This window comes from Gavia stellata, chromosome 26, assembly GCF_030936135.1.
Source record: "Gavia stellata isolate bGavSte3 chromosome 26, bGavSte3.hap2, whole genome shotgun sequence".
Classification (NCBI taxonomy): Eukaryota; Metazoa; Chordata; class Aves; order Gaviiformes; family Gaviidae; genus Gavia; species Gavia stellata.
In genome coordinates this window covers 5,495,378-5,518,046 of record NC_082619.1, presented here as the reverse complement: position 1 = coordinate 5,518,046, position 22,669 = coordinate 5,495,378, and the positions used below count along the sequence as shown (strand labels likewise).

The 22,669-nt window shown below is 53.1% G+C and overlaps 1 protein-coding gene across 2 annotated transcripts in view; it reads right to left on the bottom strand.

The window, feature by feature from the left end:
- The window catches only part of OPCML (opioid binding protein/cell adhesion molecule like), a 301,119-nt gene that overhangs the window by 85,478 nt on the left and 192,972 nt on the right, over nucleotides 1-22,669 (bottom strand). Inside the window, exon 2 of one of the 2 annotated variants that reach the window (XM_059829644.1) lies at nucleotides 22,421-22,505. In XM_059829644.1, coding sequence (XP_059685627.1) covers nucleotides 22,421-22,505 — 85 coding nt within the window. Of the gene's footprint in view, nucleotides 1-22,420; nucleotides 22,588-22,669 lie in introns of those variants that run through there. The other variant, XM_059829643.1, reaches the window with a different exon arrangement.

Sequence of the window (22,669 nt, the reverse complement as noted above, 5' to 3'; positions counted from 1 at the left end):
AGCCGAGAGGAGCAGAAGGGAATTGCCGAGCAGCCGAGCCGGCTCAGATCCCAACCAGGATCTCACCCTACAATGTGAGAAAGCCTCCAGCAGCGAGTCAGCTCTGTTCTTCCCCAGACAGGTATTACACTCGCATCAGCTCATCACTTAGTCTTCAAAACTTGGGTGCGCGGTGCCTGGCTTCTGCTGACAGCCTACGATGGGGCTGACTGTAAGCAGCCAGATTCATTTGCACCAGTCAATGATGTATTTTTTTTTTTTCTTTTTTCCAGAGGAACTGAAAGCAGGAGACGGTCGAAGCACCTAAGAGACGTGTTTGTTTGCTGTCGGAAACACGGGAAGAAAGACCATCTGCTAAAGAAGGTGCTGTCTGATAAGCTGAAGGCAAAACCTGCCCCCGAGAGCTCAGCCTAAAGAAAACCAGAGCAGTGCAGTACACAGGGGAGCAATCCCGAACGACATGAAAATTGGAGTGGTTATTATTATTATTAACTCCAAGATCAGGAGTTACAACTTTGTGGCTTACACACACGGATGGTTCATGTTGTTAGGAACCGCCTCCAGCTCTCGTGTCCCCTCCCAGGCCACGTGCACCCTGTTTTCATATCGCATGGGTGCGCCCCTGATTTCCCCGCATCAAAGACCTGCTCAAAAGCCAGCAGCTCCCGTCGCGATTTTGAACCCCTCAAGCTCTGGAGCTGCTGTGAACGGCGTACGCTGAAAAGGTGTTTCGTAAACAAAACTGGAATACTAATCCACTGATAAATCCAGATTATTTTGGTTTTGCTTGATGCTGGTGAGATTTTATTGACCACTTGCCAAAGGACCTCTTAGACACCTTCTCCAGCATTTTATTCCGTCTGAGCTTGCGCCATTTCATCTCACAGAGCCTGCCTACAGGAGGACCTCTCCAGTAACCTGCTAACAGGGATTCTGGGGGCTTATTTTGCTGGTCACATCCCACTGGGAGATCCTTGGGATGCCCTGGGAAGGGGAACGGCGATGACAGTGCAATGCCGGGGCCCCATGGGGCTTTTCAGACATCCCCGGGGGATAGTGCTGCTGCTGAGCATTGCCCTGCTCCCCACGCTCACAGGGAAATATTCTCCAGCTTTGCCGTGAGGACAGCAGGGGAGAGACGATGCTCATGGGTGAGGTGACAGCAAGCGGGATTTATCACCCGACACATTGGGAAGAAAAGCCAGTCCAAACTCAGCTGAGCACAGAGGTTTTGCCTCTGCCTGGGCTTGCGAGGGACATGACCTTTCTGAAAAGTCTGGTTATTTATTTTGATAATCCTTTTGTTGGGATAAATGCTTTGCTCTCCCCACGGCCCCAAGGTCATCGGAGTTAATGAGGAGAGGAGAAAGGCCAAGTGAATGGGATTTGTCCTTTGCAACCGAATGCATTAGTGGAGGAGAGGTGAAATGAGGGGGCTGGACTCTTTCTCCTCTGCTTTTTACTTGAAAAAAGCCAACAGCAGCAACACATAGCCGCAAAACAAGTCTCTCTATCTTCTCCCTACTCTTTTCTCTTATTCCCATTACTTTCCTCATTGCTCTCCTTCACCCTTCCCTAGCTAACAGCATCGCCTCCATACTCCTCCCCTTTACTCACACCCCACCCCCTGATGGGAAGAGGAGAGGAGGCTCATGTCCACGCACAGGATCCTCAGGCAAAACACTCCCCAAGGTAGCACCGTCCACGGACCCCGCACCCTTTTACAGACCCTAACACCGAGGCTCACCACTGCCCTTCGAGCAGAGCAAAGAGGTGGAGGGGAAACCGCCTACACCTCCCTGCTCAGATGCAGCCATTTTGGTGCAGAGATCTGCAAGAAGAATATTAAGCTTGGTCTGAATGCAGCAGCCTCGCTCAAGATTTATGAAGGATGAAGGAAGGAAGATTCTGAGGCAGAGCATCATCTCAAAAATAACTGCCGAGTCCTAGCGGGTATAAAAGATCTGTCCATAAACCAGTTTGTCATCACCAGTCAATAAAAACACAAGCAACGTGAGGAAGCGGCGATAGCCGGCGTCCCTTGCCCTGCACATCGCTCCCGAGCGATCCCGGCCACACAGGTGTGCGAAGGCGAGCCCGTTTTCAGCCTTGCTCTGCATACACGTCCCCTGCCCCAAAGGCTCCAGGCAAGCATAGTTACACCCATTTCAATGCGTGGGGCAGCGGTCTAGGAGCTACACGGCAGACTGATGCCCAGGCAGGACCAGGGCGCTTAGGGGAGAAGGATGGAGTCGCACCCACAAAGACCAGCTGGGGCGTGGGGTCAGCACCGAACCAGCGTGCTGGTGCCTACCAGATGTCCAGGAGGACCTTGTTTTTCCCTGCCATCTAACGCTAACGCTTCGGCCGCCTTCTGAGGCACGGAGGAGAGGAGAACCCAGTGCCACGTTGGGTGAACCACCCGCCCAACCCCCTGGGACCCCCCCAGCCACAGGCAGCAGACAGGCAGAGCTGCCCAAGGCATGGGAAGAGCATCTTTGATGAGATGCACCAAACCAAAGGCAGCTGGGAAGCAGATCAGTATGTTGCTGCGATAAAGTCTGTCTTTAAAGGAGGTTGGTGGCTTTTCTTTCTTTTCTGCTTTTTTTTTCTTTTAAGGCTGCCCGATACAAAGGAAAATACCCCAGTTGGTAAAAAGATGAAGGAAACTTCTCTCGTCACCTTTCCTACCACAGGCAGCCCAGACACTCCTGGCAACTTCCACCTGCAGCTCCGGGAAACCTTCACATTTGATTTCCCCGTATCGTACGTTCAAAGAGGGGACATCCCTGGGAGGGCAGGGAGGAGACGCCAGTTCCGCCGCCAAGGGCTGACAGCAGCAGAGAGGGAAGCACCAAAGCTGGAAAGGATCTGTCAGAGTTATCCAGGCTCTCATCCAGCTGGGGCAGGCCTGTTTCTTTGCTGTATTCTCCAGTGCTCTATCAAGTCAAGTTTTAAATAGCTCAGATGATGGAATGGACTGTGTAGGCTTCAAGATCTCTCCAACAGGAGGATTTCTTCCCCTGCAGAATCATTTATTCCCTAATGGTTCGTCTCATCTCAGCTTTTGCCCACTTCAGCCTCTCCTCACCCTCCAACCCGACGGACAAACAGCCGTGTCCCTCTGCCCCCATCCTCTTGGGGCTTCAGCCAACACCTTTACCCATCGAGCGCAGGGACCACCGCCACTGCTACCAAGCCAGCCTGAGCCAGGAGACCCAGGGAGGCAGGAGCAGCAGCGACGTGGGGAGACGAAACCCCTTCCTCCCATTCCCAGCAACAAGGTAAATTACTTGGATACCTTCTCTGCTATAACCCGCCGACAAAGGGGAACACGCCGAGATATTACTCAGGTTGATTTAGAACCACCGAGAGGTGCGCCTGACCAAGCACACCAGCCACGCGCTTGCTTGCTTGTTCTCCTGCTTTTTTTTTTTTTCCCCCCTTAACCTTCTGCCCGAAAAAAGCCTCGCCATCCCTTCTCATTACTAATCATTCGTATCAACCTCCCAGGAAGCACTCTGGGGCCACTTGACTATTAACAGGGCACTAAATGCAAGGCGGAGGAGGATGTATTAATATCTAATAAGAGTGATAGATGATGTGAACCGCTCAGGCACTCCAACTCAGGTACTCATGTCAGGTACTGGAGCTAATTTAGAATAATAATAATAACAACAATAATAACAACAACAGCAGCAGCTGCCTTCATTTTCCAAGTCAATTGATTCCTCAGCAGGAATGCCATCTTGACAGATTTATTTTGATCGAATTGTCTAATTGAATACAGTTCTTGTTTCCCTTCACTTTGTGACCTTTCACGCCTGTGAAATAAATGCAATTTGGAGAATTATGCCTCAGCAGCAAACTCGGCTCCTCCAGGGCTGGGGTGGCTGCTTTGTCTCTCCAACTCGACAACAAAACGCTATCAAAAGAGGCACCCAGTCCTGGGTGCTGTGCCAGAATTTCTTTTTCCACTTCCACGTTAAAAAACGTTAAATAAATAAAAAAAAAAATACGGGAGGTTTGCAAATGTACTTGCTGTTGGGCAGATTCTACCTTCTGCCTATTCAGGTCCTCAGTGTTTGCTGCACTGAGGCTTATTCCAGTTTAATGGAAGAAGTTTTGCTCTTAGTTCTGTGATGCTACTGGAATAAGACGTCCCATCTCGTTCCCTTCATCCGGCAGAGACGTGGCTTGAACCTCCACCAGCCCTTCATTCAGCTTCACCTCTTCCCCAGGCCCTCCCAAGCATGTCCCAGGCTCCTGCCCGAGATGCTCTGCTGTGCCAGACACGAGGCAACGCTTCCCATAAATTTCACAAGAATGAGCCTCAAAGATTAAAAATAACTAAGCCGTGTCCCTCGCAGACAAACGCGCTGTCTGCGCGCCAAGAGAGGTCCTGGTGAGAAGAGTTGCAGCTGAATCTTTTATAATAATATCAATCAATATTAAAAATGTATGGCCTGCTCAATTTTTAAAGCATCTTAAATTAATCTTTAAACACAACTATTTTGCTTAAACCAAAGGCTTTTGGTAGCCTGAGAATGGTATTTCCATCAGTCCCCCCGGGTTCATGCCAGGTATCTAGAAGAGGTCTAATAAGTAAGTAAATAATACACATCCAGCACAATTCCCTAGAACCACAAAAGGGGGGGAAAAAAGCAGAATTTACTGCTAAATTCGTTATTGACTTAGCAGCAAAAACGTCTTTATCTGTGCACTATGGTAGGCCCTATCGACAATATTAAAATAGCTAAAGCTCCTGGGTTTAGGCTGGAAGTCGAACACGGCTGCTACCCCTGGAGATTAGGGCAGTACAGAAGAGAGGGATGGGGGTAAAGAAAAGCTACGGGGCCGTAGTAAAGTTGGACTGAACCCATCTGATCCTCTCCAACACATGCCCACGCCTAAACCAACACGGCAAGATTTGGGCGATACCCCCATCCTGCACGGGCTGCCCCAGCGCCGGCAGCATCGCAAGAGCTTCCCAGGCGTGGGAAACGCCACTCAGCCAAGCAGCGAGCTTTCTGGTGACAGTGTCTTTAATATATTCAGGGGAATGTGGCATTTCTGATGGCAAAACTTCTGCCTCGCTTGCCGTTTAATGTTAAGAGGCTTGTACAGTCAGCAGCGTTTAAAGAGTAATGACTGTTTTCATGGTAAATGCTCTGTTAAATAACCCAGGATTATTGTGTTGTGTTATTGCATATATAAAATGGCATTTCAAAAAATAATAATTGTTTTAGAGCTAATTGATGTTTTTAACCAGCTCCGTGCATGGAATTTTTATTTGGTGCAGGGACGGGCTGCTGTCAGGAAGACAGCGATAAAGGCAGGGAGGCTTCGACCTGGCAAATCCCCTCACAGGGTCTGCCCGTTTTCCGTCTGGTTCAGGTGCTACTTCCAGCCGAGCAACGGAGAAAGTTCAAGCCATCTACTCTAAAACGCAAGCGGGAGGGAGCCAGGCCAGGGCAAAATCCCACTGCAGCCGCTGGCAGACACCTCCGCACCCCAAACCTGAGTGTCCACCCACCGCTGCCCAGCGCAGGAGCATCCCTTGGCCACGCACGGCCAAGGAGACACCGGAGAGGCGTTGTGCCAGCGGCACTCCCGCCTCCGCCCTTGGCATCTGCTCTGCAAAATTCCTCCTCTGAACCCCCAGGCTTTGGTCGGTTATCCAAGCCGTGGAGCCACCGAAAACTCCCCGGGGGGGTGACACGTCCCCCTCGCCTGTCCCCAAGTGTTATTTCCGCAGACAGCAAAGGAGAACCGCCCTAGCCCTAGCAGCGCTGATGCATCACCGGTGAGCAATCCTGCTGCGGGAGTTTAACCGTGATCGTTCCAGAGTGGATTTGGACGGCTCAACTCCATCCCCTCACCCACCTCCCACACGGCCACCCTCCTCGCCACATCCCCGGGGACACAGCCTCGAGGCCAGACGCAGCCACCGCCATCACCTCTGGGAACCTCCTGCTCATCGCGTGGTTATTTTGGCATCCCGCCGCGGCGCTCCCCTGCCGAGCTCAAAATCTCGAGCACAAAAATTTAGCGACTGCAAGGCTACCCAGAGCAGCCCAAACTCCCTGTTTACACCCCTTGCAGTCTGCAGGCACTTCAGTCCGCAATCAAAGAGCGGAGAAAGTACTCTTGGCTTTCAGACCTGGAGCCTTTGAGCTCCTCCGACAGCAGCAGCCTCGCTGACCCTTGTCTGGAGGCTTGCGGGGCACTCAAGCAGTCAGAAGCACTGGCGGAGTCCTGAAGCTTTACAGAGGCAGTGACTTTTGGGATGTGAAGTTAATCACACAAGCGAGCGTCTCAGAGTTGCCAGGAGGGAGAGTGGGGCCATCAGAGACCGCAGTTAAAAGTCTCAACCATCTCCTAAGATCTCCACGTCCAGACACGAGCCCGCTGCCAGCGCACTCAGATCACAGGGCGAGAGCGGGGGGCTGTTACGCAGCTCCCAGAGGGGACCCGCTGGGTCACCGGGTCTCGTCCCTCGCAGTCAGGCTGCCGATTAATCCAAAAGGGTCCGCAGCATCTCTCCTCTACGTACCAGCACACCACAAACCGCCTCACAACAGCTTATAACAAACCGGAGACCCGTAGTGCAGAGGCCAAAAGCCACCAGCTCTGAATCATCGCAAGAAAGGAGAGGAGATGAAAGCTATTGCCGTGCCCCAGACCCTTGCAGCAGCAGGGAACGGGTAAAAGGAAAACGTTTAAGTGAGGCGTGCGAAGAGGTTTGCAGATGGGCAGGGAGGAAAGCTCCCCACTCCTCCAGCACGGCACAAAAATAATTGGACTGTGAAATCTAAGGGAAGACTGCCAGACCAGGAAAGTTCAAGACCACAACTCTGCTGGTTTGAAGTTGCTCCTCACCCTTAAAAGTCACTCCCAAGACAACTGCCTCGTATTGTCGCTCGGGGTGGACCCTGTGGTCTGTCCCGTGCCTGGCGGCTTCAGGGCTGGCCAAACTCACCCATTGCTGCCCTGCAATAAGAGTTGCCACCTTCTGCTGCAGCCTTTCGCAGCCCCCAAAGCCCCCAAAGCTTGACCCAATAGTCCAGGAGACCACACCTCGCTTCAGGATTCACCGAGAGGTAACAAGACTAGTCTCCTTTCTTAGCATCACCCCATGCACTGTACACATCCTGTGATGTTAGAGCAGCTGCACAGCCCGCGAGACGATGGCTAAATGCAGCTCTGCGCGCTCGAACAGTATGAGCAATATCGCTGGCTGCACACACAGACTATAAAACAAGATACAGAAGTGAGATCCTGGGGTCAAAACCTTCTCACCCTCATTTTCTCCCCAGCACATCCTCTGCAAAAGCCAGAGCAACCTCTCCCCAGCTCCTCTCAAGGACAGGGCAACTCTCTGGTTCACTCTTTTCCTCTTCAGAGAGAGCCTTTTTCCGATCCCGAGGCTCTGTCTCAACCCTCTCTCCCTTCCTCTGAGGCATCTGGATCCCAGGAGGACAGTGCCCTAACATCTCATTACCACAACCGCAATGTCAAACCCCATCTCTCTATCCCTTCAGCATCTGTCTCCACGGTATCTCAGTGCCTCAGATGACTAGAAAAGTCCTTTTGTGTGTTTTCCCAACCCTCGGCTGTACAAGTACCATTTAATCAAGCTCAGTAATGAAGCCAGGAACGAGCCGGAACAGGCTGTGCAGCCACAGGCAGGATCAGCGCAGCCTTTGAACGAGAGGTGGGGGCCGGTCATGCTACCCACAGGTGACAAAGGGGACAGGAGCAGCAACGGGGCCAGGCACCTCTGTGATGCTCTGAAATAGCCCACGGGCACTTCAGCTACAACATAAGTATATGTGGTAAATCCCAAAGCTGTCCCCGAGCTTCCCAGGCTCTAGTCTGACCCTCAGTAAAAGCAGCACGCTCCACCCCAGGACCCCTAAAACACATTTAGGGCACAAAGCCTGCACTTTAGAGCGTACCCCTGCCTGGCACCGCAAGCCCAAACGCTGCTGCCAGCTCCCACGCTCACTTCTGAACGTGACACCTGCTCCCCGGGCTTGGGTTTCTCCCTCTCTCCAAGGATCTTCCTCGCATGGATGCTGCTACCGTGTGCTTTAATCAGCATCTTCCCTCCAGTCTAGCCAAGCTTCTCTTGCTCGCAGCATTATGAAGATGACCGCCACATTTTGTAAATCACGGATCAGGAGACTTATCTCCTTCACACATCATCCCTGCCAGGGGTCCTGCCCCCCCCGGGCACCCCTTGGATGCTGCAAGGGGAGTCACCCACCCGCCAGCACAGCCTGACGGAAGGCGTTTGGGACACACAGCTTTCCTAAAATCAACTCTTCTGGTCAGAGCTCTCTCCATGCCTGGTGTCACACCGCCAGCTCCCACCCGCAGCATTAAACCAGTCGCGGCTTTTCCCTCTCCCCTCAAATCTGCAAGTCCTAGAAATGGGATTTATATGGAGATCTCAGCTTGTAAAGAGCTAACGTGCGTGTGTATAGGAGCACCATTAAAAGTTTGCAGCCACGACCCCAGATCATCTTAGAGAAACCACAAAGCAAGTAAAAGGCACCTCAAATCCAAAACGTAAGTAAATTAATCAAAAGACATGACCTCTGTTCACCACCTCACGGTCTGGGGCTTGACCCTCCTCTTTCGAGTGGGTAACCATTACTATTACTAGTAGGGAATTACTATTTCCCACTAATCAAGAGGAAGGAGAAACACGGTTGCAGCCAAGCCGTGGCTTGCAGCCCGTGCTGCACTGCTGTAAATGACCTTTATTTCTTGGAAAAGCATGCTCAGGAGCCTGCTGCAGAGACCAAAGACACAAAAATCACTGTAAGCTATTCTGGGCAGGGACTATCTCTTTGCTACATGCTTGCACAGTGCCTGTCCCAGCCTCTAGGCCCTACTACGGTATAAATAATGATAATCCCTCACTCAGCAATACAATGAAACACTTGCCTGGTACTAAAAATTATTTAAAATTCATACCTACATTGGGAAATTATTCAGTAAACTCTAATTACTTATCAAAAGCAACGACGATATTTTTAAGGAGAGGGAGTGCCCATAAATACAGAGCCATAAATAAACTGCTACTCAGTAGCATGAATTAATTTGTATTTAATTGCTAGAAATTGCTATCAATTACTAAACATTCCTTGCAGAATAGGCAAATTCTTTTAAGAACAATTTCAATTGCTAATTGGAAGTCTTCCCCCCCACCCCCGCCTCCTTTTCATCCCAGCTCCTGCCGAGTGCAGGAGACATCCATCCCAGCCGGCCGGGCTCTGCACTTTGCAGGACCTGGGCTTCTGGAGGGCAGAGAAAGACCCATAAGGAACTGAGGAGCTGCTCAGGCTTCAAGAGGTTTCACCACCTTTGGTAGTGGCAGGAAAATTGGTGGCGAGAAACTTCCCCTGACATAGGAAGGATGGGGCTTCCTTGCAAAGGATCGAAAGGAGGGAACTAGGAGCTGGAAGTTCCGTGTCCATCGCGCAGCCAGGGAGAGAAACACCTCCCAGGGACTGCTCATCTCCCCTGCACGCTACAGCAAAGCCATGCCAGACCCTGCCGGGAGCCTCCCTGCGCTGTCTTGCTCCTCTCCGGAGCACTGACCCGTCAGAGGCAGGGGAGGCTGCAGCGATGCTCCCGCACACGCCGTGCTGCCGCTTCCCCGCGCCTCCACGCCGAACAGCCCCGGTATCGCTTCTGACTCATTTTCTGGTGTTTTCTGCTTTTGCTGTTGGCATCACATCCTATCAGCACAGTTAATTACATCCACGCTGAGTGTGAAGGACAGGCTGATTCTCACAAAGAGCCGGAGGCCGTGCAATCCATCCCGCTGCTCTCGCAAAACAGCTTCCACGTTTGCTGACAAACTGCAGCAAGGCGCTTCCCCGCGCGAGACGGCAGCGCCCCGAGGGAGCTCTTCTCGCACCGACGGGCTTCGGGGCTGCTCTCCATCACACGTCCCTCCAATCTCCACCCAGCATCCCTAATGCGAGGTCAGACCGATGGCCACAAACACCTCCCCGATCCTTATTGCCCAAATAGAGACTACCGAGACTCCCCCAAAAGTTAGCTGGTAGCGCAAAACACAGAAGAAACATTTGCTGGGCAGACCGCTGCTTGCACAGAAAGCACCCTGCTCCCCCCACCCCGAGCCATCCTCCTAGGTGGGGGCACCAGTGTATCCGTGGGTGAGAGGGGCTGGGAAGCAGGGGAGGGTGCTGGGAAGAGCTGCTTGTGTCTACAGCTTGAGGAAAGAGAGACCCGGGGTCTCCGGGACTGTCAATCCAACATTGAGGCATCACTCCATCACCAGTCCCCCCAGGACCGGGCTGACAGTCACAGGGAGGCACATGCCAGCCATGACAAGCAAAGCAAATGACACGCACATCTCCTGCTTACAATAACAGCCCTTCCGTGTCTAATCCATCATATTTGATGCAGATCTCTTACCCTGAAGTGTTGTCAATGAGGATCTAATTTAGTGCTAATTAGACAAATATTGCATGTTAAACACCCATTGATTATTAAGAGACAGTAAGCGCGGTTTAGCTCTGCAGCGTGCACGGACACGCTGTATTATATCTGGGATGAGGCTGGTAAATGTCTTGCTGTTTCTAATCATCAGTTAGTAATTAACGTCCAATAACTTGTAACTTGGTTTATCATTATAGATTTAGGAAGACAGTAATAGTACTGTATGCTAATTGAATATCAATTGATTATTTAAGGCATATAAAGATTTAGCAGCTAGGTAATAGATATACACAGTTGTTAAACTTTAATAACCATCACACAGCATTCTCTTGTACTATTAAGTTAGTGTTTAATGAAAAAGAGTGTTGCTCCTGCAGATAACTTTTGCATGGGATTTTCAAAAGTGCTCGGCAGCGTGCAAGCCCCTACCCAAGGATCAGAGTCCTCCGACTACGGTGAACAGGAACAGAAGTCAGGAAGTCTGGAGCCCCTGCTTTTTAATTGAAGCGATCAAAGCCCAAGGTAAGTGAGGTGCCCAAGGTCATAGTGAGAGGCAGTGGCAGAGCCCGAGGCGCTCCTAAACTTCCCATCTGACATTTTGTACCTCAGCTTCTCTCTCACTCCACGCAAACCCCCGAGAAAAGGAGACGAATTGCCAATTCCCTGCCAGAAAAAAGCTTTCAAACCCAAGCCCAGCACCTCCAGGCATCCCACCAGCCCACAGGGCAGCCTCCTCCAAAAACCTGATGAGAAGAGACACACGCAAGGAGCTGAAGTCTGGAGCATCTCCCTCTAAATAACGTCCCGAAAGGAATAGATAGATGTCAAGAGACATTGCAGAAGCCCACCAAGCCCTGCCAGCCCCTCAGCCACAGTGCCCGCTCCCCATAGCTGCCTCCGTGCTCCTCGGATGGGGTCTGACCCCAACGCCCAGCGCCAGTGATTTGGGAGGGTTGGGAGGAGCGGGCTCCTTCCCGCGTGGGAGGAAAAGAAAGATGAGATACAGAAGCCCCGCGTCTGAAAGGGAAAAGATGAATGGCTTCTGAAGGGAAATAACCTGCTGGACTCAGTGGGTTTGGCAGCACCCCACTAAGCGCAGCATCAGTCTTGAAAACCAGCTGCAAGCTCAGCAATCGCAGGACAAAGCACGGGTTTCGGAGAGCAAGGCCGAGCAGATACCAGAGCTCCTTCCCAGAGGGAGCCCGCGGCCAGGACCACGCTGTCTCGGCCACCCTCAATGGCTCCTGGCTTGGGGCGGTGGGCTAGGAGAGGGACGGCGCGGGGATTCAGGTGGGAGCCAGCATCACGGACCCGGCCTCGGGGCATCACCGAGAGGGACGGGGGCTGCAGCGTAATCCCCGCTCCGGGTCCAAACGGAAGCGGCCAGCTGGAAAGCTGGCAAAGGTGAAAACACACCACGACCCTCACAGCTCACCAGCTCATGCACAGCGCAGGATGCGGCCAATGGGGAGAGCCAGCACCTTTTTATAAAGGGAGCTGCTTCCCGCAGACGGGCTGGCCCCATCACTGATCTACCGGGCGCTAAAAGCAAAATCAGGGAAAACACTCCAGGTGCACCTCTGAGAGCCTGCCGCCTCAGTGACAGAGTCTGGGCAGGCCCCAGCTGCCTCTTAAAAACTTGCCTTGTGCGTAACGGGTCCGCACAGCGAGCGGGGAAGTGGTCCGTGCGCTCTGCCGGAGGGCTGGCTGGCTCTGCAGCGGGTGCCGGAGCATGACGTCCTCTGCAAGAAGGGGAGGAGGACTACCGCTGCACGGGACCACTGTACAAAAAGGAGGCAGAAGGCAGAGGGATGAGGCCAGCAGCCGTCCTGCAGCGGGCTGGCAACCCCCATTGCCTGGAAGGAAAACCAACCCAACCTTACAGACCAGCGAATATGCTCCACTCCAGACCTTCTCGCACGGGGCACCATCGGATGGCGTATACGACGAGACATCAGTAACTGCACAGTGCTACTTCAGAAACCTTCAAAGTCCTTGATGGCATCCCAAAACGCGGGCCCAGCAGCACGACGATAATACAGACAGACACACGCACACATCAGGAATCCTGCGCAAGATTTGGGACATAAAGGCGGTCCCCAAGCTCTCCATGCGACTCCAGCAGGACATTATCAACCAGCCGCAGCCTGAAACTACTGCAAAGGTAGCTTTTCCTACCAGTTGGGCAAAGAGTTCCTATTGGGCTGGCTCTCAAAAGCAGGGAAGCACCTTACAGCAGCCAGTCTGTTTCCTTACAGCCCGCTCCAGTGGTTCCCACCTTAGGTTTCCTGTCAGCTCAGAGGGCAGTAGCTCCAACCTTGCCTGGGTCACCGCATGAGGCATCTCCTGCTTCCCCACTATCCGTGAGGCTTGTTACACTGTCGTAGAGAGGCTATTAGATTAGTCTGACACAATTTCTCCTTGACAAATCTCCGCTGGCTGTGGCACAGCTTTTTGTCCTTTCCTAGCTGATCACAAAAATTCTCCTTGATGTTTGCCCCAGAGCTTTCTCGGGATGGAAGGTGAGCGATCTCCTAGGACCGTTTCTCCTCCCTTTTCCACGGCAGACACTACATTTGCCCTTCCCCTGTGGTCTGGAGCATCCCCTGCCTTCTCGGATGAGCAGCAGTGGTCCCGACATCGCCCCAGCCGGATCCCTGCAGAGCCAAGTGGGAATGGCATCGGCCCAGGCAATTTATACGGGAAAACCAGCAAGAGAGTAGAGCAGACCAGAAGAGGAGCAGAGAGTGAGACAAACCCCTCCTAAATAGTTTTGCAGCGGAGTTTACTCGTGCTGCAGCAGGCAACAAAGAGAAACGTCAAAAGCGATGAGACAAGGCAGGGGAGGCATCGCAGCAGATAAAGGATTCTTCAGGTGTGAGACAAAACCAGCTTTGGAAATCTCGCAGAAGTGAGTTTAAAGTCTCCAGAGGATATCAATTGAGAGTCTGTCACTCGGTGTCAGGATAACTTTCTGGACAGCTCTCGGAGCTTGTTAAGCTCTTGCTTGGGCTGCATTTGAGCTCTGGTGGCAGTGCTGTCTGCTAGCACACGCGCCGAAACGAGAGATGAAAAAGACCCGCTGAGTCCCCGCAGCTTCTCCGTTATCCCTCCAACATCCCCCGCCACGACCTGCAACACCCCCAGCGGCGATGGGCACGGGGAGCTCAGCTGGTGTTGCTCAAAGACAAGCTCCCTCCGAGGAGGGGATGTCTCTAAGCAGGGGCAAGAGACCCAAACCAGGCTCCTCCCGCCCCAAAACAGGGACTGTGGTGTCCGGGAGGAGTTGGTGGGCGCAGGATGGGAAATGCGGGACGAGATGCAATGGCCCGTGTAATACAGGCGGTCAAACCAGACGGTCGTAATGGTGTCTCAGCATCGCGATCTATGGCTCCAGGAAGAAACTAGCCGCCTCCCCCACAGCAATCATTTCATCAAAAGCCCTGCAAGACTCCCGCTGTTCCCGCTAGCCCTGGATCCCTAACTTTAATTAAGTCCAAACAGCCTTCTCGCAAGAACAAGGGAGGAGAGGGTGACTCAGACAGCGATGGGACCAGCCGGTGTAATTATCATACAGTTAAGAATATTAATTAAAAACAGCCCTCCCCACAGTTAAAAAAAAAAAAAAAGCCAAACTAATCAATTCCACTTAAAGGAATATATGGGGATAAGGAGCAAGAGCAGGGAGGGTGACGGAGAGAGAGATGGGACGCGACATGAATGCTAACAGCTTCCCACCGTAGCCGCTGCCGCAGTCAGCCCCAGGCCTGGCTGCTTCCAACAGTTACTTCAAGTCTCCTTGGAAATGGGCTCAATCTTTTCCTCTACCTGCTGCTGCATCAGAGCAACTCCTGTGATCACACAAAGGACTTTAAATCTCGGCTTTAACTGCCTTGATTGAATTAAATGCAACAACATGGTAAAGCAGCCTCTTCATTTAAGGTATAAGCATGGAGGCTTTTTCTTCTGCTAACGGCGCTCTCCCTCTTTCTGAAATGATGAGTTGCTCACGGGTTATGCTCTTTAAGAAAGAAAAAAAAAGTCATCTGATAAAGTGGGTTATAAAACCGGTGGTGGTAATAAACGGAGAGCAAGGAGCCTGATGCAAAGCCAGCAGAGAAGGCAGAAACGGCTGTAGGGGTGCAATGTCTGAACCGTGATTAATACATGACCGTGGGTGACAGCGTTGGGAGCAGCGCAGGACGGATGCCACTCGCTGCGCCGAACCCGCGACGCAGGGGACACAGGGAGCAGCGCTGTGCCCAAGAGGGGACCTCACCCGGGCGGCAGAAGGGAGGGTATCGATGAAGGATGATGAGCGGCTGGCTCCCAAGTGTCAAAGCCGAGGGAGGAGAGGTCCCTGGCAGCGCGACACCCTCTCGACTGCGGTCACCACGTGGACCGAGGAGCGGAAGGGGACGAAGCCAAGCACCGATGAGATGGGTACAGCCTTGCAGTGATTGCTTATCCTCCCACAAGACTACTGGTCCCTAACCGAGAGCTGCAGGGGAAAAGGCATCTCGTGTGCCCAGGTTCATGCTAGGGAAGGGAAAGAGTTGGGGAAAACTCAGCATGCAGAAAAGGGCTCAGAGTGGAGGAAAAAATTATGAGAGATGTTGTTCTCTGCCAGAGCACCACTCTGGTACTCCCAACTCCTACCCACAGCCGTAACTGTCCAAAAAACTCTGTACCGCAGCACTCCAAGCCAGACCTGCAAGGACCAACACAACCACAGGCTCATCAGGAAGGGTGAAGAGCTTAGCTCCCGGCTCTCCTTCCAAAAAAACCCCACGCTCATCCTCCCTTCTTGGGACTTGCTTGTCTCTCTGCAAAATGGGGATGACAGCAGCACGCTCCTGTGGCTCTTACAAGCTGCAACACGGAGCGGGGATGTGTTACGAGAAGGTGCCCCGGGAGCGTAAACCATTTCTTTTTATCAACCTCCATTATTATCACATTAATGTCATCTCCACTCACGGGATGAATGCTCAGGTGCCCAGGAAGCACTCCTGGCTCTTTCCTGCCCCTCCACGGGAGCAGGGCGGCCTGCCGGCAAATGCCCCTGAGAATTACGGCCGGGTTCCTGGGCGCAGACACGGCTATCGGTTCCTTTTTATGAGCCTTCATTGTTATTACCACCTATTTCTTTTTACATTCTGCCAAAATACCGAACATTAATCTCCCTCACTCCCTGCAGGCAAAACATGGGTAATTGGATTTATATGGGTTAGAAATTTGTTAGATTTTTTATATATATATATATATATATACACACACACATGCACACAAACAAATAGGAGGTAGAGGGATGCACTTTCGCCAGGTCTTGGGTACCAAGCAAGCTGGCTCAGGCCAAAGCCCCCCGCATCTCAGCTCCCTGCAGCCGGCACATCCCCACGGTCCGGCCGTGCTGACTGCTGGGCTCCAATTTCGGAACTCATTCCCCGGCGCTGAACTTCACGCGATGGGAGAGTTAGCAGTTGTGGCTTCTTCTTTGGTTCACCCTTTCAACCGCTCTGTTTTTCCCTTTACTCGTTCCCTTCTTGCACCCGCTCTTTTTTCACAGGCAAGCCTTGGTACACCAAGAGAGGAAAAAGCAAGACGCTCTGTGCGACGGCTCCTCGGGTTTCCCCACCTGAACCGGAGACGGCACAAAGCACCTTATCGGAGTCAGCACGATTTACTGATCTGATCCTGCTCCACAACAGTTGTTGTTCTCATTATCCTCCCTCTCCGCGGAGAAGCAGACTTTGAGACCCGTTTGTATCCCGAGGAACACGTCCGTCAAGTCAGTATAGTCATGGAAACAACTCATTTTAAGCAAATCTTGGGAAATATTCATAGGAAAATAGTGAGTATTTTGCACTAAAGAGCCAACCTTGAAGGGTTCTGTCTGTCAGGGAAGACAAGACCTACACATCAAATCAAACCTGCAGTAAACAACGCATTATAGGCTAAGAGTTGTTGGCAGGGGCTGTGGGGGAATTATTTTTCTCATTAAAAAAGAAAAAAAACCAGAACATCCTAACCCTCAACAGCTGCTCGCAAGGACAGAAGAAGTGATAGTCACCGAATCAGATATTTCTTATTAACTGTCTGCTCGGCTGCAGTATCTAAAGATTATCACTTAAAACAATATGTCCAGCTGTTGTAAAAAGCATCCGTGGTTTAGGGCTGAGAAACGCGAGGAGGAGGCAAACTGTGAGAGCAGTCAAGGGAAGAGAGAAACTCTTCGGAAACCGGGAATGTGAAAGACAGCCGCTGTGCCCCCGTTTCATTTTGCAGCGTTAACACCTAATCCTTTTCTAGAAACAAAGACCTGAGCTCCTGGAGCAGCGAGCGTGATCCAGGGGAAGGACAGCTATTACCGCTTGCAGTCCCGGGGAGTTTATCATGCTTGCAAAAAGATCTATACCCTATAGCGAAGGGATTACTAACAGTTCAGTCTCATCCCCTGGAGCTGAGTATCACCGCTTGTAACAATTTCTGGCTAGCAGAGCTCAAAAACTTAGCGTAGGGGCTGGCTTTTTGCTAGGCAAGAGGGACCTTCCCAGGGCTTCCCACCCTGGCCCTTGGAGAGGCGATGGCCAACCTCGCCCCAGGGAACCCAAGCAGGCACCCCAGGCAAACCAGCAAGCCCTACCCTGACCGGAGACGGAGATTCATCCCGCAAGCAAGGACACCAGCACTTGAAACTCCCTCCAGCATCTCCCCCCCAACGCTAGAGAGGGCAACGGGGTGGCGGGGGGGGCTGCGAGGCTGCGCCAGCCCCACCCAGGTGGGAATGGGGCACACGGCCGGGGAGGTGGGGCACCCGCCGCAGGGTCGCAGCGTCCGCGCCTCGGCAGCAGCATTTGCCTTCGTGCGATGGGCTGGGGCGGGGGGACCCCTCCTGCGAGCCCCCGACCTTTCCTCCAACCGCCCTTCCGAGGGCTGCAAGATTACAGTGAAATTAGCGGGCACTGTAATTATAACTATCGGGAGCAGACAAGACAAGTTAAATACCAGCTACCTAGGGAGAAATTATTATGCCAGCCAGGAGGATCCAAATGCCAGAATCCGTGGCTGTAATTTCACTGAGTCGCCAATTACAGCTCCGCCACGCAGCGAGCTCTACCTTGGAAACGGCAGGTATATATTTAGCTGCTTCAGAAAACTTTTTTGGGTAGGAGGGGGAGGGAGGGGGCAGCGACGGAGCAAGTCCTCGCTAATCTGCTCTTCGCTAATCCCCACGCTTTTAGCGTTTGCACACAAAAAGCGGCAACTCTCTTCCCACTTCTCAGCGAGGATTTAACAGCAGAGACGTGGCTGCATTAACGCTTCTTTACTCTGCCGGTCACCGCGGCTGCACGTTGCACGGCGGCGGGTGAGTGTCACAACCCCCATTAACAGGTAGGTAAACTGAGGGCCGGAGGTTTGACCGAGAAAGAGGTCAAAAAAATCTGATTTCCCGACTTCCCAGACCTATGCCCAGAGACTTTGGTCCTGCCGCCTGCTCCCGCTGGTTGTATTTTACTGAGGCCTCATCGAGCGCTGGGAAATAAGACTGCGGTAGATTATTATAGCCTCCCCCCCCCCCAAAAAAAAAAAGCAGCATTGTCACAAATAATTAAAACTATAACTGCAAAATTAAATTGAAGAACGGCATCTCACGATGTTTTATTCTGGCTTTTTATTTTTAATTGCAATTGTTCTCATACTCGCTAATTGACAAAATACAGCCAGTCGCAGAGTCTTGGATGCCAATGAGCAAAGCTACCCTGGTCTTCTGGTCTCCTTCATGGACAAGCAACGGGGGAAGCCACAGGCTCACCAGAGGCGAAGAGAAAGGTTGGAGGGAGATGTGGCTTGAAAATTTGCCTTTAAATACAGGGAAAAAGCATCTCTGTATTATTTAGAGAAAAGCCTAGATACACATGCCTAATGTTTCCTGTACAATCCTAGCACCACCTACAAACACTTCTTTCTTCTAATCATCACTGACAAACAACTGCTGTTAGCTCCATTTTACAGATGGGGAAACTGAGGCAGAGAGCAACAGAGGGGCCTCCTTGAGTCCTGGTGTTCCTACGGCGACAGCCAAGGAGAAAACCCAGAGCACAGTGTCTCCCAGCTACTCCCTCCCTACTGAAAGACACTCTCCTTGCCTTAAAAAAAAAAAAAAAGCCACTATTTCTTAAATACAGATAAAACTATAAAGCCTTGAAATTTTGAGCAGCTGTTGTTTTATGTCTTTATGAACTGTACTGATGCCTGTTATAAAAGGTCGGTTTGCTGGCGGCACAAGCAATACCATCCCGTTTACTACACAGCCGTGTTTTAACACCGCTTGAATATTTGCCAGGGCAGCGGCGTTACCTGCGGTTCGGCCGCTGCTCACATCACCTTTGCACTCTGGCAGCCCTCCGTAACGGTGAAGATGCTTCCACCGCTGCGATGCTGTTGCCATACAACCCAACCCAAGGTTTCTAGCTGGGGTCAGCCCATTGCGATTGCTAAGCGTGCTGGGGACTTGCCAGCGATGCCCCCGTAGCAACCCGGGGGATGGATGCCCGTGCCCCGCGGCTCGCAGGGCATGCATCCAAGAAGCGTCATGCGCGGAAAGCCGAGACTCAGTGGCACTCTTCCCAAAAGCAGAGATTTAATCCGTGTTTGCACATCGAATCCCAGCTGGGAAATTAAAAAGTGACATTCTTCAACCTCCCTGTCCATTACCAGTGTGCTCCTTGTTCCGTTTCGTGTCCCAAACTGGTGCGTAACACGGGTTACTGCTGCCACCTTAACACCTGCCCCGCTTCACGGCAGAAGGTTTTGTATTTCAGTCAGGTAAGAGGCAGCTTGATTTTCTTTAACAGTACACAGAGAATTTGCAAACTGCCTTGAGTTCCCTGGAGAGGAAAGGTGCATGACTATTACAGGAATTGTTTGTTCTTACAATAAAAAGCAGTGAATTATCAACAATCTCTGCTTAAAACAGGGGAATCGTTTGCTGCTGATCTAAAATGACCTAGAAGTTGCCTGTAGATGGAGCCTTGGTTTCTGCAAGGATTACACTGAGCATCCCTCGGAAAAAGGGCGGAGAGATGGAAATGGAAGCACCCAAAACCCAATACAGGAAAACCACAACCAGCCTGAAAAGCCTCCAGGCTTCCTCCGCCGCTAGCACGCGGTTCTGCTCTCTCACATCTCCTCCTTTCTGCAATGCGATGTGTGGTTAAAGAGCTGATCTTGGAAAGCAAAGAGCTTCCATCAGCCCTGCCGAAGCCAGGGAGACTCGCAGGCTCAGCCCAACTCATGACCGGACAGCAGCCCCGTAACGAAGCAGGATGGGAGAGGACCCGGCCCCTCCAGACCTAGCGGGATTGCGGCTAATTCTGCAAATGCAACGAGCTGGAATTACAGGTCTCAGTTTCTCAAGGTCCAATTCCTCAGCTGTCTTCGGTGTGAGCCCCAAGAAAAGGGCCATTTTGCAGGGAGGACAGCAGAGGACACCACATCGGCTCCTACTATGGGCGCACAGACTACTTGCTGGGCGAAAACTCATGCTAGACATCTACCACAAGCATCACCCACACGGAAAGACTGCCCAGGGCAGTTTCCCCTTCCCGGCTCTCCGTACAGTATTGCAGCCTGCAAATAAATGCCAGCCACATCCTTAAAACACTCCACATCGAGCTGCACCCAGAGTTGACGCTGCCCCTTTGGGTGGCTGCGTGCAATGCCTTGCCCCCCTCCAGCCCCCAAGGGAAGACAGAAAGCTGCTCGCTGTCCTGAGGGGCAGCGGCAGGGAAACAGAGGTGGGAGGGAAGAGGGTGGACACTGGGAAACAGCAATGCAAGAAGAGACGGGGCAGACTGAGGGCTAATGGGAGCTGGAGACCAGAAACCTGACTGCAGCAGGCAAAAGCTGAACTTGAGGAGAAAAAGGGAGGGGGTGAGAGCACGGAAAAGATGCACCGAAGAGCCTGAGCAGGAGCAGATGCCAAGGGGGTAAACGGGTAGAGAACAACTGCTTTCGGGGCAGGGGCTTCCTCTAAGTGCCGGCACTCGGAGTCCCACCGGGGGATGCAGAGTTTCTTACAGGAAGGCTAAAATACCCCCCCACCGCTCCGGGGCTGGCTGCTTCACAAACATCGCCTCTCGCAAACAGCACAAAAAAAGAGGCCAGAAGCTTAAAAAAAAGATGAGGAGGTCCAAGTCAGCCCTCTGCTGGCAGCAGGCTCGGCCGGGGCCGCCGGGCTCCCCGGGGAAGGGGCTCAGCCCCCCGCCCAGCTCGCCCCCCAGCAGGCACCCATCCTGCTCCCACCTCCACGAGCATTGCCTCGGAGAGCCCCAAACCCCACGTTTCAGCGGGGAGGCAAATTCAGACAGCGAGGAGAAGAGCACCAAGGCCAAAGGCATCTCTCTGGGGGATTGTCTTCTCTTTAAACTGCCTCGCTCGCCCCAGCTCAGGTTAATCATCATTGCAGTTCAATTACGAAGAGCAAAAGGAAACGTGCCCTCTGCTCTCCTGCTGTGCCACAGCTCCCAGTTTCATGGGGCGATGACAAGTGGGTCCCAGCAGGACCCTGGCTTGGGCCGAGGAATAGGGATGCGCCCGGCATAGGCAACATCCCAAAGTCCGGCAGGCGCCGTGCCGGGAGGCAGGCAGACAAGCGACCAACGCCTCTCTCAGCAGCACACACCTCGAGCCGGAGCCTGTTTCCCACCACCACGTTATGCTCTGAACACTTCCCCTCTACAAAGACCACACCAGCCACGGAAAGCCTGCCTGTCCCCCCCGTGCCTCCGCTGCCCGGGCAAGCGGAGCACCCTCTGCTCAAACCAGCACAAGCTCCTCATCCCTGCGACGTTTCGGCTGCTAACAGAGAGCACGACACGCTCGGCTTGCTTATGCCAACCCTTATGCCTGGCTTTGGGAAGAGCAGCTGCTCTCTGCTGCAGCCCTGTTACTCCAGGTCTGAGCGAGGGAGCAGGGGGCACACGCTGCTCGCTATTGCAGAGAAAGGAGCAGACTAACTCCTCCAGACTCACGTCCCACCATCCCCATGCTTCTCCCTCAAGTCCCAGGGTCGCTCGCCCAGCCGGATTAACCGGCTCAGGTCCTCCCTGGGGTGCCTGAAGCACGCACAGCACGACCCAAAGCCCCGGACGTGAGCTGACTCCCCACCGCCCTCCGAAACAGGCTGGGCTGCTATCTGCTCATCTGGCCACGCTGCTGCGATGTCTATTGAGAGCTGCGATCCTACACGGGTAATGCATCATGTACACCTGTAACTCATTCAGGGAATGAAAAGGGATGCTCTGCCGTATTGTGCAGCATAGAGGTGGCCCATCTGCATATAAGCTGCCTGCATTTCTCCTCCAGCAAACAGCGTAAGGTAAAGCATCCATCAGAATTCATAAGATGCACCCCTGGAGTAAAAGATTGATTTGATATTAACAGATTCGTGCAGAGACTATAAAGCGATCAAGGCGAAACGCTGACACCTCGGAGGCATCGCAGCCCTGGAAACCCGCTGGCAATGCAGGCTGGCATCGGCGCAGGCAGTGCGGACCCCCCCTCCCCTCCCACACAGGCACACGCACGCAGACAACTTTGGGAGCGTCAGGCAGCGCTAACTCGCTGTCTGCCACCTAAGCCCCTTTGTCAGCTCCTCGTCTGGCACCTGCAGCCCCCCGCCAGCACCGACGGGAGGCTGCCAGCCCCGCGCTGCAGCCCGCTCCCCGCCACGCAGCACTGGCCCATCGGTCCCCCAAAAACCGCTCCGCCGGGGGGTCCCCTGCCACGACGGGGACGAGCCCCCGGGATGCATGCAAAGTCTCCAGCCGGTCCCAGGACCCTCCGGCAGCCCCGCTCGGGGCAGAGCATCCCCCCGAGAGCCGCGGCCAGGCCGCCCCGGTGCCCCCCAAGGCAGAAATCCCGCTGCTCCTACCTGAGCGTGGCACTCTCCCCTTGCCGCACGGTCACGTTGTCCATGGCTTTGGGGAAGGTGGCATCTCCGCTGCGCACGGGCACTCCTGCGGGCACAAGGAAGAGCAGCCTGAGACAGAGGACGACTAGGCACCTCCAGGGCAGGGCCAAGCACCCACCGACCCCCATCCTGGGCAGCAGGGACTTTTCCAACAGGCAAAAAACACACCCGCCAAGGCCACCGGGAGCGAAAAGGGGGGGGAGAGGAGGG